Genomic DNA, 17,114 nt, shown 5'->3' with positions numbered 1-17,114 from the left:
AGGGGAGCCTAAGTCTAGTCCTGGTCATCTAGTCTGTACATCTGTAACATCTGTACCACCTTTCATGCAAAATGAAAGTATAAACATTAGATTTGAAAAAAAAAAAAATTCCAGTGTGTCTCAGGGTTCCATACGACCAGCTTTTTATTGTTATTTTGTTTTACTTTTCCAGATGTGGATGAATGTTCCACTATCCCTGGGGTTTGTGATGGGGGAGATTGCACCAACACTGCTGGCAGCTATGTCTGCACCTGTCCTCGTGGCTTCGTCACCAGCACAGATGGGTCCAGATGTATAGGTAAGACATCACACACACTCTCCCTGACCTGTAATTCTGGCTACAACATCAGACAAAAATGGTACTAATGACTAGTTAAGACACACAAACAGATACACATATTGTCTTCCTGACCTAATGAGGCACCTACTGTTAACAGCACAGGTGAGTCCAAATATGTATGTCAGTCTTAGCACACACACACACACACATTCGTGTACATACATGTACATACAGGTACACACATACAAACACACCTGCCTGACATCTGGCACCACTCTCCCTCTGCCAGCATGAGTCATTTGGCCTTTTGGCTTATGGTCATCCCCTGCAAGCCCAGGCACGTGGAGTGTGTGTATGTATGACTCAGCTCCACATCTGCTGCAAAGCACCAACAGGTGTTAATGGATATAAGCATCTCCTGAAGGCTCTTTCATTCCTGAGCAAACCCACTGAACTCTTTCTCAAAGATCTGTCTGTCTGAACGCAGGAAGTAGGTGATTATTATAATGGAGAAGTCGTATTCGCCTGTACCCATTCGTCATCTGCCGTCTGTGAGGAATGTCTTTTTTAATGGCTTGCATCACTGACTTCTTTTAGTTGTGCAATCACACAAAATCAGGGGAGGTTGTATGGATCACATGGACCAGTTCAGGTGAACACGTTATGGTAAATATTCCCTAAATGAGGGTCATGTAGAACAGGGACCAGTGAAATTATGTTTCTGGCAGCAGATGTTTAAAAAAAATGCTTTGTTCCCATTCCCAAAGCTGAAACAAAGGATTATGGGGTTGTGGAAATAGAATTATTGTCCACTGTATATCTTTAGAGAGACGATGTGGACATTCCAGACTGACTGGTAATGGACTGATATGGGAACAGTGAGTGGATAGCAAACGATTGGATTTATTTTGGGAAAGTTTCAGGCCTGCAAATGTGGACTAATCCAAAAACAGGTCTTGTTAGTACTGGGAAGTTGGACTGCTACAGTGCAGTCTCAGGGGAGTAGAAGTCCAGGGCTCAGCAGGGAGACACAAGACTGCTATTTCCTCTTTACACTAAGGCTAGATGTTGACTCTGGCATGGGGTTGTTCTCTGACTCACTGACTTTCTAAATACTTCTTCTTTCTCCGGCTTTATTTTGGTCCTTTCTTATTTTATTGCAGTTTAATTCTACTTTTCTATTCCTTGTTCGTTCCCTATAGGTTTTTCCCTCTTTAGGAGACAGCCATTTTCTCACTTTCCCACCACACCATCATAACCTCTGAACTAAATGATTTTTACGAGCAAATTTATGAAGGCTTAGGCAATGTACTGTCATATATTCCAGAATAGTCTTTTCCTACTATACACGTGACCTGTCTGTTTGTAGAGATACTTAGAGTTCTCTTGGACCCAACTAACCTGACACAGATTTGTTGCCTAAAATCCTGAAGTGCAAACTGTGTTTCATATGGGATGCCCCAGAAATCACCTTCACTTTGTTATGCAGGCTATGAGTGCTTTAGCATGGGGGAACATAGCAAAGTTGTCATGGTCTAGGGTGGTGCCACTGCTTTTGGTTTTGCTCCATCATTGGAAGATCGCAAGTTTATATCTCGATATTAAGATAACTAGAGTCCAACAGAGCATAACTGTCTCGGCTGTTTTGGTGACATTCCTTTCCTCCCTATTACAGTGAGCTTAAGCAACCATTAATGTCTACCAGCTCATGTAGGACACTGAGTGCTCCATATACCCTGCTACTTAATTGCATGACAAGCTGTTTGAAAAGATGAGGTAGCGTGATATGTCAGAAGAAGCACATGGTAGGTTTCACTTTTCCAGATGTGAAGCTGTTGTGCAATAGAGGTAGGAATTGCCTGTTACTAGCTCTGGAGAAAGCTGGAAAAAAAGTTATGCCACACTAATTATGCCAATTCTGTGTCATACTGTGAAATCCCACACCGAGAAAAAAGAATAAAACAGGGAAGGGAAAAGAGAAAGGCTGCAATTGTGTTTATAGAAATAAAAAGATCTGGTTCCAATTACGGCTATCATCTCCGTCACGGCCTTTGCAGAAAAACCCTGTGCCTCCACCCCTCATGCCCCCTGAGCTACATTTCTCTCTGCCCCACCGTGTCCCAGTGGGCTGGCTGGTTGGGTTTAAAATGAGCAGTTTAGCCTCCAGATAGATGGCTGCCTATGTTGACTGGAACTGGTCATGAGTGCTCCACATGGAACTGATTAATTTCAGAGCGCTGTCTCATTAGACTGGCTAATCGACATGCGCCACCCCTCCTGCATGCTTGTGCTTTCTCTCTCTAAACACACAAGCTCCGCTAAACACTTCAGCCCCATTCTTTGACCTTGACCAGGGGAAACTTTCAGTCACAGAGCCATTTTTGGTTTGCTTTCAAAACTATGTTGATTTTCTAACCCCATCTTGACATCTCCAGCTTTTGCCTCATAAAGGGGCTTCCTGGAAGCTGGCCATGAGAAGGGCACACATGAACCTGACTTCCTGTAAATACTCACTGGAGAAAGCCAGTACTTGGAAATCTTGGAGCAAGGACCTCAGAATTCTAAAGCTGGATGTGACTCATCACATTTAGAAGAAAGTGTGAAAATGAGTGTGTTTGGCAATAGATGAACCATGTAGCTGGCATATATGCTTTTCTTCTGTCTGGGTTTTCTCATAGTATTTCTTTCATCTCTTTCCATCTCTTGGCTTGATTTTATATTGGTTTTCTCTTATTTCTCTTTCAGTCACTCTTTAAGAACTCTTTCTTAAGTTGTAGCCTACTAGCTGAGCTGTCTAATGACAAAAGATCATGTTAAAGCTGGAACATGCAGTTGGAGAATTTCAACAAGCATTGCTTCTTCATTATTGTTCATACACATTTTCCGACATATACCTCTGCTAGACTTGGTTAAGAGTGACTAACATATTCACATAGTCCAATGACATGAGATTTGAAGCAATTTTGTGATCAGTGTCAACAGATATCCAGAAAATATGGGTGACATGCTTCCCTATCTTTTTATTTACAACCAAACCACCGACCCCCTACACTCCAGAAAAAATAAACAGAAGCAAAAATACAGAAACTAACCAAATATATTACATAACACTATTGCAGATAAGTATTTTTGGAAGTCTATTATTATTACAGTTCTTAAAGCTGTTTTAAAAAATGACGCGGTACCTTTAAAGTTCTTCATATGAAATGTTTGGACTGATTTATGTATGGTTCCTTAATCCTTAATTTTTGCTCTGTCTGTGACTCTCTTTTCATTTGTATTTCTTTTTCAGATCAGAGACTGGGTATGTGTTTCGCCTCCTTGGCTAATGGCCGTTGTGCGATGGAAATGACAGGCCAATACACCAAGATGCAGTGCTGCTGTGATACGGGTCGCTGCTGGGCCATGGGTCACCTCCCAGAGATGTGTCCAGTTCGGGGTTCTGGTGAGTTTACGGAATACATGTCAATTTATGCACACAAGATCTCACAATAAGACAACAAAAAACAACCAGCCAAAAAAAAAAATAGAATTCAAACCCACACAAATTGAAATTCACACAAAAAAAATAACTCCAAACCAGTGTGGGTAGTGTAAATGCTCTGGACAGACACTTAAAGTGAGAAAACCAGGGATTCACAAACCATCCTCGGACATTCTATGCTTTTTAAATACTTCCCTTTTTAACCCAACTCCTAGCCATCTCTTTGGCTTCAAGCTTGTAAGAGTCTATGTATGAGCCACAGGAATGTACAGACTGAGTGTTTGCCAAAGTCTGTGATAGGCCTCTTTTCCTTCGGTTCATCTCCGTCCATGGCCTTCATGCTTTGCCATCTAACAGAAAACACATATGCTCACCAGCCAAGGCCAGTGGTTCTGTTTATGCTAATAGATATATTCATAGACACACTCTACTTATTCACATGCAAACTGCTATCAGTGAATTTGAATTAGGTAAAAAGAGGTGCATTTCATTGTTTAAACAAAGGGGAGGTAACCTAAAGCTGGATAGACTACACTAATCAAAAAGAGCTGGAGGATTTCATTAGATAAATATAATGTTCCCTGTATATATTTTATCCTACATGTTTAATTACAGTGAGACAATTTCATAGCCATAGGTGAGGAAGATGAGGAATGGGATTAAAATACATCATTTCTGTAAAGTGCTGCCAGTTGAGGGTGGAGACAGGCGTACGTTCATACAGTCCACCCTTTTCAGCACATTTCCAAAAAAAAAAAAATCCCAAGAAAACTAAATAATAAAAGGATTCACAGCTTTCGCTCTGTCAAGTTCAAGTTCATGCCTCTGTCTGCATGTGTGTGTGTGTGTGTGTGTAGCACAGTCTACCCGCTAAGCCACTCTCTTTCTCTATTTATGGGGAGTTACAAAGAAAGCACCAAGAGAAATTCTAACAAAGTTACTAACACCAATAAGTAAACAAAGGCTGAGAATCATCACACATTTTAATGTCATTCAGACTCATATTGAAAAACCTTAGCTGTTTTCAGATTCTCTAAAGCCCTTGTTCTGAAATTAGGGTCTGGGGATCCTCAGGGGTTGTGGTTGTATTATTGCATTTTATTACAGTGGTATACATTTAACAAAGTATGCAGGATTAACACATTTCTAAGGCCAGTTATTGTCAAAAAAATGTTTCAAATATACAAAAATGATAATACGTATTAAAAACAACTTTACACTTGATCCAAAGTTTTAGATCCAGTGTTTTGATCCAAATTTTCAACAATACAGCCCAAAGCAATACTGCCAGATTTTCTCAGCACCTACAAAGGAGTTGAAGTTCACATATGCTACACATTTTGTTGGATAGTTAATAGGATGAAAAAAATATGTTTTTGGATACATACAAAACTCCAGGACCTTTTGGAACCGTTGTTTTCGTGCTGGCTATTAAGCAGTAGTAGCAGGCTACAGATTACACAATGTAAAAATTGTTCTCTGTACATTTAGATGAATATCGGAGGCTGTGCATTGAGGGAATTCCCTTCACCACCGGCAGAGAGACTATTAATATGTTTAATGGTCACAAGCATCCTGGACAGAATGGGCATGGGTACGGCAACGGCAATGGAAATGGCAACGGGAATGGAGGAGACTGGAACAAGCCTGACACACGTCCAATTATAGGTAGTTTTATGTTGTGTCTGATGTGTTGTGTTATGTATAGTTAAAAGCATTGTCTTGGATTGATCACTCTGTCCTGTTGTTTGGTTTCCAGTCCTGCCTCAGAATGTCAGCACAACCATCGATGTGTGTAAGCATTTCCCCAATCTGTGTCTGAACGGCCGCTGCATTCCCACCCCTAACAGCTACCGCTGCGAGTGTAACATGGGCTACAGTCAGGAGGGGCCTGGCCAGTGTACAGGTAACAAATGCATAGTCATATAAACACACCTCCCAGTGGACCTGTACCCATACCCTGTACTGTACCCATTACTGCTTGAACATTTGGAACCAATGATGTCACTTGATACATAGAATTATCTGAATTTGATACTGGCTTTGTGCAACTTTATAGGTTTCCAATACATTTGTAAGAAGCAAATAAAGAATGATGCAAGAGATTTTGAACATTTTCTAGGAAACTGTGTAGCTTCAAGATGAAGTTATATAAGAAATAAAATTCTTGTGGACATACTCTTACTGGAAAATAAACAGTAACAGGGTGATGTAATACAGTCTGATGTAAAGCAGAGTTTCGTCTCGTCTCGTCTCATCTCGTCTCGTCTCGTCTCTTCTCTTCTCTTCTCTTCTCTTCTCTTCTCTTCTCTTCTCTTCTCTTCTCTTCTCTTCTCTTCTCTCCTCTCCTCTGCTGCCATCTGTAGGCCTTTTAGGTTATGAGATTATATCCTCCTCTTTCTCTTGCAGATGTGGACGAGTGTAGCAGTAACCCCTGTGTGAACGGAGACTGCATTAACACCCCAGGTTCATACCACTGCAAGTGCCACGAGGGGTATCAGGGCACCCCTACCAAGCAGGCCTGCATCGGTATGAGTTATAAAATGCTTTCATATGTAGGAGAACTCTCCGACACTGCATATTCACAAGACATTGATCCAGATGCACATGCAATAAAATCTTAACATCCTCTCCTAATGTTTATTGTTTCAGATATTGACGAGTGCATCGTAAACGGAATCATGTGCCGCAACGGCCGCTGTGTGAACACAGAAGGAAGCTTTCAGTGCATCTGCAATGCTGGCTTTGAGATCAGTCCTGATGGGAAGAATTGTATAGGTGAGGATGCAAACTCCTCACACCCTTAAGATGCTTTATATTCACCGTCTTGCACTAACCTTTACAGTTAGCTGAGTATCTTCTTGTTATTTGCTATGTTGATAGTGTTGTCTGTGATTCTTTTATAATTCAGATCATGATGAATGTGCGACCACCAACATGTGTCTGAATGGCATGTGCATCAACGAGGACGGCAGCTTCAAGTGCATCTGCAAACCTGGCTTCACCCTGGCTCCAAACGGACGCTACTGTGTCGGTGAGCAGAAGCAGCTTGGGGTCTTCTATCGGCTTGGGAAATCAATGAACCTAAATTCATGATATTACTCATGTTTTTTTTAAAGCGATTCATTTTGTTTGCAAACTTTTATTGATCAAAATGGACCTAAGAGATTAGGTCCATTTGCAGAAATTGGAGTTAATCACAGGAATCCTTATGTAACACAACTGATCTGATGTCCAGGAGAATCTCTATACTAAAGCCAAATGATTGGCTGATGAATGACTGATCAATAAGTTCAACATGAATAAGTTCAATAGGCTTAAGAAGCCCACAGTATATGTTTAGTGCACATTATATATATAATATGACACACCTTTTTAATACAATGTAAACACACATTTCACACACATTTTAGTAATTATTATGTGATCATTTGTTGTTATTTATACATGCTGTGATATGTTGTGATATATAGTACACTCTGTTGTTTCTTTCATGCTGGTCATGTTCTTCTAAACCTTGTCTAAGCTCTTTTTCTAGTAGTGGAATATCATGAATATTTTCCTGGCAAATTGGCTTCACATGCTATTTGAAGATTTCTTGAGCAGACTCCATATGTCTGACAGATTCATGATGGGAGAAAGCAGACTATAGAATATAATTTTAGCATATAGCAGAAAATTCTCCCTGACTGACACACATGCAGCAGGTGCCATTTGGATCTCGAAATGAGCCTGTCTCATGAACCCCCTGCTTCCTTTTAATCTCACAGACATCAATGAATGCCAGACGGCTGGTATCTGCATGAATGGCCGCTGTCTGAACTCCGAGGGCTCGTTCCGCTGTGAGTGCCCACCCGGGCTGGCCATTGACTTGGATGGTCGTGTTTGTGTGGACACACACATGCGCACCACCTGCTACGGCGCCATCAAGATGGGCTCATGCTCGCGGCCGTTCCCTGGTGCCGTGACCAAGTCGGAGTGTTGCTGTGCCAGTCCTGAGCATGGATTTGGTCAGCCATGTCAAGCTTGCCCTGCTCGCAACTCGGGTAAAACAACCAGATTTTTGCTTTAAAGTATAAAATCCCTAGTTAATCCAGATGTGGAACTGAATAAAATATGTTCATTTATCTATGAGAGAAATGTATGGCAAGACAAATTTGTTAATATTTCTATTCTCATCTGGTTTAAAACAATACTGGAAAAGATTATACGGTGCTTGTTGTATAAACACTGATATCATAGCCTTGAGCTGATGTGTGTGATAGATTTATAAAGTTCACTGAGCCCCTGTTCTCCCCAGCTGAGTTCCAGGCTCTGTGCAGCAGTGGTATTGGCATGACGATAGATGGAAGAGGTGAGTTTATAAATACACACTGACACATGATGCACTCACGAACCATGTACGTTCCAATTCCAAAACAAGTTCAAAATGAAATTGGAAATGAAAGCTTGTAATCTAATTTTTATGAAAATGAAAACATACCCAATATAGCACTATTGAGAATGAACAGAGTCGGCTCCGTTCTTCTTGTTCTCTGGTTCAGATGCGTGCTCTGGAGCTTTTTTCTGTTTTCCTAAAAGAATAAATATGGGAAAAGAATATGTACAAATAAATTGTAAGTGAATGCAGGACTTGTAGAATTCTTTAGCTGTCATGTCATACTCCTCTCGCTGTGTTTAAAAAGCACGTAGTGATCCAGTTAGCAGTACATCAGGCAACACTGGTGATCTTTAATCTACCAAGAATTGTTGATAAACATCTAGGGAGTTCATTTATTTTAAAGGAAAAAAAACTTGCCTAATTATTTTTGGTCAATCCAAAAACGTTAATGAATGCCAGGTCAACAGACCATACACGTCCAGATTTTTTATTTTATTTTTTTACACATCTCTTGCTTTTCAGACATCAACGAGTGTGGTTTGAACCCGGACATCTGCAAAAACGGGGTGTGTGAGAACCTGCGTGGGAGCTACCGCTGCATCTGCGACTTCGGCTGGGAGTCCGACACCAGTGGCAAGAACTGCGTGGGTGAGTGATATGCCTGTCTGGCTTTCAGAGCTACAGGAACTGTGTTGAGTTTCAGTCATTTTAGTAGAAACACAGACTTCCCAGGGGCTCCTTTTTGCATCAGTAAAAACATTCCGATATTATTTTCATTATTTTATTATATTTACACAATATATCAGTTTTGCAATCTTTATTCTTAGAATTTACAATTTACACACACACACACACACACACACACACACATACAGACATGTAGTTATTTGTTAGGCACACCACTTCTCAATGATAATAAACCTTTCTTTCATGAAATGTCAACACTCTTAGTAATAAAACTGAGGTACTACACATTTTTTTGTGCTCATTGATATTCATTGGTGGATTTCTGTAATGTTCCAGATGTGGATGAGTGTCTGGTGAACCGGCTGCTGTGTGATAACGGCCAGTGTAGGAACACGCCTGGTAGCTATGCCTGCTCCTGCCCCAAAGGTTTCATCTTCAAAGCTGACTCAGAGACGTGTGAAGGTGACTTTCACAACTTCACTGTTTTTTACAACCCAGTCTGCATGTGTAGCTCATGTGAAATGTCAGCGATGACTCTTTAAGGCGGGTTTTCTCTCAGTTTTTTTGCTTTTCAGTCATTTATAATTGCCACATTTGTTTCTTGACTTTTTCTACTGGCGTGCAAGAGCATCTTTTTGTGCTTATGCTTTGCAGCTGGTAATGTAAGAACTGTCTGACTAAAGGAGGAAGTGACAACAGGATTATAGTTTATTGAAACTGGACATAATAAAATGCAGACTTGACTGTTATAGAGCTAGCAGGATGTGCCAGATGTCTTCCTGATCCACAGAATGCTTCTGGTAGAGTAGTAGTATGCGTGAATGATACTCACAATATCTTAAAATTATGTTTTGATAGTTTATCAGTTGATATCAATATTATATTTCCATATTGCCTAGCTCTAATTGTTTACTGCAAGAAAAATAAAAGCAATATCTTAGCAAGAAAAATACTGTATTTTACGTATATGCAAATTCAACTCAAAGTTCTCCTAATTAGATAAGATTATTACTTCTTTTTTTAGATCCTTAATCCATCATATTCTATTGGCAGATAGGTTTGTTTATTTTCAACATTTATTTCTGGAAATAATCAAATGAGACACTTGTGATTTTAAGCTTAAAATGAATGGTGTCCTATTATGTTTGAATAATCTGGCAATGAGAAATGTTAGATCGTTTGTCATTTATTTCGGATGTGTTCACTTGATGTATTTGTCTTAAGGTCTATGTGCTAGATACACATCTTTTCCATGTCTGCTTTATCCAGACAGACAAACACAGCCTCAGTATCGTAATCGTTTCTCTGTCTTTCAGACATTAACGAGTGTGAGTCTAGCCCCTGCATCAATGGAATCTGCCGGAACGTGGCCGGCTCCTTCACCTGCGAGTGCTCTCACGGCAGCAGACTCGACTCCAACACCATCTGCGTGGGTAAGAACATCTGTGTTTCTGAAGTATTATGCTCATGCTAAATGTTTTTTTTTTTACTCATCCACCACCAAATCATTTACGTGTAATCACTTTTAAAAGGATGGCAGATTTTTAGAAAAGCAATAACTGACCAATGATATTGCATGGATTATGTATAAACTATTGAACATAAATTATGTCACATTATATTGTCAGCTAAAGATATATAATGAATAAAACACATGGATTTACTGTTTTATTGGCAAATTGGCTTTATATTCACGGAGAGTTGTTATTGGCTCTTGTAGGCAAATAAGCCATGACAGGATGATGGCGCAACCATAAGTTAATAAGTGTTATACCATAGCAATTAAAATCAGTTTTAATTTTAAATTTTCTAAGGAATGACATAGCAAGGGTTTTTTTATCCATTACTTATGGATTATTATTTATTCAGTGATGCAAATACAAGTCCCTGTAAAGGAGAGATTATTAAATTGGTATTGTTACAATTTCTGACAATACCAGCAGTACTACACAGTCAAATATACACACATTTTCAGAATTTCACTTTGTTCTGTTTTTCATTTTTTCATACAGAGAGTATGAAGGGTACTTGCTGGCTACATGCTCAAGACGGTCACTGTGAGGTGAATATCAACGGAGCCACACTCAAATCGGAGTGCTGCTCCACTCTGGGTGCAGCATGGGGAAGTCCATGTGAAATATGTGAAGCGAGTGAGTAAACATCTACACACACACACACACACACACACAGATATACACAGAGATGCAAAGAGAAACGTATAACACAACTGTAAAATCATAAAGATTTCTATATGTTGCTCAGTAGAGCTTTTCCCATTTAAATGAAACCTCTTAATACTTAAACAGTAACCAAAAAGAGAACCAAAATAATCCACAGGAACACAGAAAGGAATTTTAGCTATCTTTATAACATTTACATTTTCTATTCAATTCTGTTATTAACATTTTTTTCCACTTTACGTTTTAAAGCTAGCTTGCAGTCATGACATAGAACACAAAACCAGCACACAGTAACACAATACTGTTCAGCCCAGATGTAATAACAGCTGTTTCCTCTTCTGCAGACACTCACTGCCCCCGTGGTCTCACTCGGAAGAAGGGACTTGTGTGTGAAGGTACGATATCTTGAATTTGCTCATTTTGCTGGACATATACATACAGTCTTTGCCAGCATATTACTTAACTCCAAGTTTAACTATACACAAGAAAGTTTCTGAACAAGGCTCTATCTCTGTCCTTCTGTCAGACATTAATGAGTGTGAGGTCTTCCCGGGTGTGTGCACTAACGGACGCTGTGTGAATACACACGGCTCATTCCGTTGCGAATGTGCTGAGGGGCTCTCTCTGGACGAGAGTGGCCGCACCTGCGTCGGTGAGAATGCAACTTTATATTTCATTCATTTTTACTAGCTGTGACTGGAGGCAAAAGTAATATACAGCATTCAGTTTATAGTGTATAGTGTATATACTGTTTATATCAGCTGTGATCTGTTTGTGTTCAGATATCCGCAGTGAGCAGTGTTACCTGAAGTGGGATGAGGATGAGTGTGGCGAGCCAGTGCCAGGCCGTTATCGTCTAGACATGTGCTGCTGCTCGGTGGGTGAAGCGTGGGGTGCAGACTGTGAGGCTTGCCCTAAACCTGGTACCCCAGAGTACAAGAGCATCTGCCCTCGAGGCACAGGCTTCGCCAACAGAGGAGACATCATCACAGGCAGACCCTTCTACAAAGGTGTTACTATAAATAAAATGTTTTTTTTTGGACATATGGAGTGCGTGTTGTCATGACTGAGTCTTCGAAACATGTCAGCTTCCAGATTCTAATAATGTTCATTTATATTTTATTTGTAAGACATATTTAAATAAATGACACCTGAAATTCGTCTCTATTTAAACTTGTTATTTGCAATAAATTGTTTTTATTTTATTGTATGCACAAGCATAATCAACTGTATATGTACTGCAGTATAACTCTGCTTCCTTTCTCTCTCTCTTCTGGTAGATGTGAATGAATGTAAAGTGTTTAAGGGCCTGTGTACATACGGAACATGCCGGAACACCATTGGCAGTTTCAAGTGTCGCTGTAACAATGGTTTTGCGCCAACCATGGAGCAGAGGAATTGCACAGGTGGGCAAACACACACATACACACATGCATTATTTTGTGTGTAAAGAAACAGTTTTCCTTATGGGAAGCTGTCAAATATCTCCAAGGTCAAAACACACACACACACACACAAGCACACACAATCTCTAGCAAGATATTTCTAAATAGATTTTTTGCTCTGTACCTTTTTGTAATATTTCTTTCATTCTTTCTTAGACATTGATGAGTGTGCTATCTCTCCGGACCTATGTGGTCAGGGTACGTGTGTGAATACACCTGGCAGCTTCGAGTGTGAGTGCTTCGATGGCTACGAGAGTGGCTTTATGATGATGAAGAACTGCATGGGTGAGACACACAGACACACACACGCTCATTACCCTGTACATACAAGTTTGTCTGTAAAAATGTATAACATCTGTCATCCACTCTTATCTCTTGCTTTCTCTCTCCCACCACTCTCTCTGTTTCTCTCAGACATTGATGAATGTGAGCGGGATCCTCTGCTATGTCGTGGAGGTACATGTCTGAACACTGAGGGCAGTTATGAGTGCGAATGCCCCCAAGGTCACCAGCTCAGCCCTGAGGGCTCCGCCTGTGAAGGTAGAAACAGCCGAAATGTCACAATACCACCACACAAAGTTTTTTTTATTTTATTTTTTTATATTTTCAAGAAATATATATTCTGGTTCTGCATTAAGTAGGAAATAAAACACTTGGGAGTGTGCAGTTACAGGAAAATAATCAACAACAGGGTAGTGTGATCCGATGAGGCCTGATCAGCAACCTGATGTGAAGTGGAGTTACTGTTATCACCCCAAAGCTGATTATTTTCCACATCCTGAAGTGTTTTATTCCAAACATAGATGAATGACGTGTCATGCTTTTTTATCCACTTATACTTATGTAAGTATAAGTCTCTCAAACAATAGTCTCTCCTCTTTTAACCCTACAGATGTGAATGAGTGTGAGTTAAGTAACAACCTCTGCAGGAATGGCAAGTGTGTGAACCTGGTGGGTTCCTACCACTGCACATGTAACACAGGCTACCAGGTGACTCCTGACCGGCAGGGCTGTGTGGGTAAGTGACTAGCATTCACACTTTTACACCACACACACACACAAGACTTGGAATATAGTACATTGTATATATTTGAAAGCAGTAAAACTTGTGAGTATGTTGTTGACGAAGTTTGTGTGTTTTGGTAGATATTGATGAGTGCACAATCATGAACGGAGGCTGTGATACACACTGTACAAACTCAGAGGGCAGCTACGAGTGCAGCTGCAGTGAGGGATATGCCCTGATGCCTGACCTTAGGACCTGTGCTGGTAATCAATCATATATACACAAAAAAAAATACACACTGTGTATATGCACAGACACATAACCAAACATACAATGACCTCCATATACTCTGAATGCCTGACCTGTGCTTGTAATTACACACACACACACATATCCATGTGTGTAATGGTAGTGTAGACAATGCAAACACGGTCACCCATATACACACACAATGACATGTCCTGTCTTTTTTTTTGATCAGACATCGATGAGTGTGAGGACACTCCGGATATCTGTGATGGTGGTCAATGCACCAACATCCCCGGAGAGTACCGCTGCCTCTGCTACGACGGCTTTATGGCTTCCATGGACATGCGCTCCTGCGTGGGTGAGAAAACACTACACATACACACATCATGCTCAGTTATTCCCTCACCGTCTAACACTTATACCTGTTTAATTCTCAAGATGTCAATGAGTGTGACCTGAATCCCAACATCTGTCTGCATGGTGAATGTGAGAACACCAAGGGCTCGTTCATCTGTCACTGTCAGCTAGGATACTTTGTGAAGAAAGGCTCTACTGGCTGTACAGGTATGTGTGTGTGTGTGTTTCCCTATTTGTGTGTGTGTGTGTAATGTCTTTTTAATCCACTTAAATAACTAGATTTTTTAAAAGTCCACATTCATTGTTTGTTTTAATCTAGATATCAACGAGTGTGAGATCGGTGCTCATAACTGTGACATGCATGCCGCCTGCGTCAATGTACCTGGGAGCTTTAAATGCCGCTGTAGAGACGGCTGGGAAGGAGATGGAATTAAATGTTCAGGTGAGGGACTATGCTACACAACACTGTGATAAAGAATGGACCTTCCACACTATCATCATTTCTATTACATTTTACAGCTAGATACAAGCTCCTTTTCGTCTCAAGTTCTAACTCTGTGGGTTGTGTGTGTAGATTTGGACGAGTGCTCCACAGAGGACCACAACTGCAACCCCAATGCTGACTGTGTCAACACTCCCGGCACATACCGCTGCGCCTGCAAGGAGGGATTCAACGGAGACGGCTTCTCCTGCTCTGGTACAGGAAACATCAATCAGCTGAAAAACACTTCGCTTACTGTTTCTAATTGTCTCCATTTACCATTACAATCATTATGTAGTAATGGAAAATGGTTAATGGACACTATTAGGCCAATTGTGTTTAGGAAACTAAACTTTCACACATGGAGAGAGAACTTTACAGCCTGAATTTGCTGAGTGGACCACAGGCAGCGTTTAAGTTAAATCCAGTCAGCCAGCTGCAAACATGAACATGTGACCTCACCTCCATTTCACTTCTGCTGCTTGACATAAAATACTGATATTAAATGCACATTATAATTAGCACCATTAGTCTAAACAACTATAGCTATCTAACATGACCTCGTTTCCCATTTAGTTTAACATTAACCTTTCCAGCAGTGGCTATGTGATGTTACATATAGATAAGTATTTATAACGATACATATTTTGACATTAACACTTATATTGGGTTTATATTCTGTGCATGTTGTGATACAGTACATATATTTACAGAGATATAACGTGGAAATCTATGCACATATTCTTTTCTTTCATATTTATTCTGCAAGTAAATAAGTTTCTTAGCTAGCATTTAGCAAGGGGTGGGGGTTCTGTTAGAGGTAAATAATCTGAGTTATTGTAACCACACTGGAGTTATTCATTTTATACATATTATTCTGAAGGGTTTAATTTCTTTTATACCACAGCAGTTTGCCTAGAATTCCCTCAAATACTGTTTAATTTCCTGTTATCACTTGCAATATATCAGCCATAAATAGTCCTTCATAAACCTCTTATTTGTGTCTTTGAAGATACAAAAAATCACAGCTTATGTTATTTGCAAACGTCTCCCTCCTGATGACTTTCCTGTAGCAGAAAGCGTTACAAAAGTTCCGACTCAGGAGACTCCTTCCATCTCAAGCATGTGATTGGTTGATTCAGTGTAACTGTAGCTCCGCCCTTATTGATTCAGTCATGCAAAATGAGGCTGTGCACAGAGAAATGTGTAAAAGTTCATGCGATCTGGTTTTGTCTCTCAGACACAGACGAGTGTGCAGATAACGTGAACCTGTGTGAGAACGGCCAGTGTCTGAACACTCCCGGAGGCTACCGCTGCGAGTGTGAGATGGGCTTCACTCCTACTGAGGACAGCAAGACATGCCAGGGTACACACACTCACACACACACACACACACGAATTATATGCATGTACAGCAAACACTCACTTTTTTTTGTATACACACAGACATAGACGAGTGCAACTTCCAGAACATCTGTGTGTTTGGAACGTGCCAGAATCTTCCCGGGATGTTCCGCTGTGTGTGTGATGATGGATACGAACTGGACCGTAGTGGAGGCAACTGCACAGGTGACAATAAGTACTGCACACTGGTCACGGTGGAGTGTAATACACACCCTATATATGTTAAGAACAATTCTCATTAATAAAATAATGTAAAGCAGCACCTTTCACTGGTGTCCAGTATGTTGTACATACAAGCTACAAAACATATAAAACACAATTTGTTGTTCTTTTCAACAAAAGGAACTAGGACCAGTTTCAGTTTGCTTTTTGTTCTGGATACAGAGTCAGTATTTTTCTGTTGACCATGAACTGTAATGCAGAGCAACTCAGTATTTTCAAAAACCTTCAGCTGTCAAAGATTGTTTTATATTAGAGGCAAGTCAGAGACAATACCAAAAACAAGTTACAGTGACAAAAAAGACTCAAAAAGTGCTTTATTTAACATTGTTCCTTAACCAACTTATGTTGGTTCAAACCAGACTACTAAATGTCTTTTATTTTAAACCATTTTGATTGAACTATTGCATAAAAACTGAAAGGGTGTTATCACCTTAGAATTAGAAATTTTCCACGTCTTGGATTTGTGCTGGATTTTTTTTTTATCACACACAGACATATAGTAGGTGGTGAAAAGCTCAAGTGAAATACATATTCCACACCAAACAGCTCATCTCTCTCTCTCTCTCTCTCTCTCTCTCAGATGTGAACGAGTGTGCTGACCCAGTGAACTGCATTAATGGCCTGTGTGTGAATATGCCAGGAAGCTACATGTGTAACTGCCCTCCAGATTTTGAGCTCAATCCCACAGGGGTAGGCTGCGTGGGTAAGTGTGTCAGTCAATCAGCCACATGACAGAGCCAAACAGCAACGAGTAAAATCTCTCCCTACATCAGCAAGCCATAAGACCATATCATTGTGCTAGTGCAATTGACACGGTTTTCAATATTATAATAAATCTATTAAACACAAAGGACAACCCGTGCACAAGACTGGAGTTAATCATTTGAAATTGAGGCAATTTATTTTGAAAAATGTAAAGAAAAACAACCCTGAATTCT

The 17,114-nt window shown here is 40.2% G+C and overlaps 1 protein-coding gene across 1 annotated transcript in view; it reads left to right on the top strand.

Annotated features, from left to right (window-relative positions):
* The window catches only part of fbn2b (fibrillin 2b), a 69,270-nt gene that overhangs the window by 31,646 nt on the left and 20,510 nt on the right, over window positions 1-17,114 (top strand). Inside the window, exons 9-36 of the mRNA XM_058400433.1 lie at window positions 173-298; window positions 3,573-3,725; window positions 5,256-5,432; window positions 5,524-5,670; window positions 6,174-6,293; window positions 6,417-6,542; window positions 6,676-6,798; window positions 7,535-7,810; window positions 8,065-8,118; window positions 8,668-8,793; window positions 9,169-9,294; window positions 10,149-10,265; window positions 10,845-10,982; window positions 11,357-11,407; window positions 11,539-11,664; window positions 11,795-12,022; window positions 12,293-12,418; window positions 12,614-12,742; window positions 12,872-12,997; window positions 13,350-13,475; window positions 13,604-13,726; window positions 13,945-14,070; window positions 14,151-14,276; window positions 14,389-14,511; window positions 14,644-14,766; window positions 15,791-15,916; window positions 15,997-16,119; window positions 16,757-16,879. Coding sequence (XP_058256416.1) covers window positions 173-298; window positions 3,573-3,725; window positions 5,256-5,432; window positions 5,524-5,670; window positions 6,174-6,293; window positions 6,417-6,542; window positions 6,676-6,798; window positions 7,535-7,810; window positions 8,065-8,118; window positions 8,668-8,793; window positions 9,169-9,294; window positions 10,149-10,265; window positions 10,845-10,982; window positions 11,357-11,407; window positions 11,539-11,664; window positions 11,795-12,022; window positions 12,293-12,418; window positions 12,614-12,742; window positions 12,872-12,997; window positions 13,350-13,475; window positions 13,604-13,726; window positions 13,945-14,070; window positions 14,151-14,276; window positions 14,389-14,511; window positions 14,644-14,766; window positions 15,791-15,916; window positions 15,997-16,119; window positions 16,757-16,879 — 3,714 coding nt within the window. The remainder of the gene's footprint in view (window positions 1-172; window positions 299-3,572; window positions 3,726-5,255; window positions 5,433-5,523; window positions 5,671-6,173; window positions 6,294-6,416; window positions 6,543-6,675; window positions 6,799-7,534; window positions 7,811-8,064; window positions 8,119-8,667; window positions 8,794-9,168; window positions 9,295-10,148; window positions 10,266-10,844; window positions 10,983-11,356; window positions 11,408-11,538; window positions 11,665-11,794; window positions 12,023-12,292; window positions 12,419-12,613; window positions 12,743-12,871; window positions 12,998-13,349; window positions 13,476-13,603; window positions 13,727-13,944; window positions 14,071-14,150; window positions 14,277-14,388; window positions 14,512-14,643; window positions 14,767-15,790; window positions 15,917-15,996; window positions 16,120-16,756; window positions 16,880-17,114) is intronic.

The sequence above is a fragment of the Hemibagrus wyckioides genome, linkage group LG10, assembly GCF_019097595.1.
Source record: "Hemibagrus wyckioides isolate EC202008001 linkage group LG10, SWU_Hwy_1.0, whole genome shotgun sequence".
NCBI lineage: Eukaryota > Metazoa > Chordata > Actinopteri > Siluriformes > Bagridae > Hemibagrus > Hemibagrus wyckioides.
This window is presented reverse-complemented; position numbering and strand designations above follow the sequence as displayed.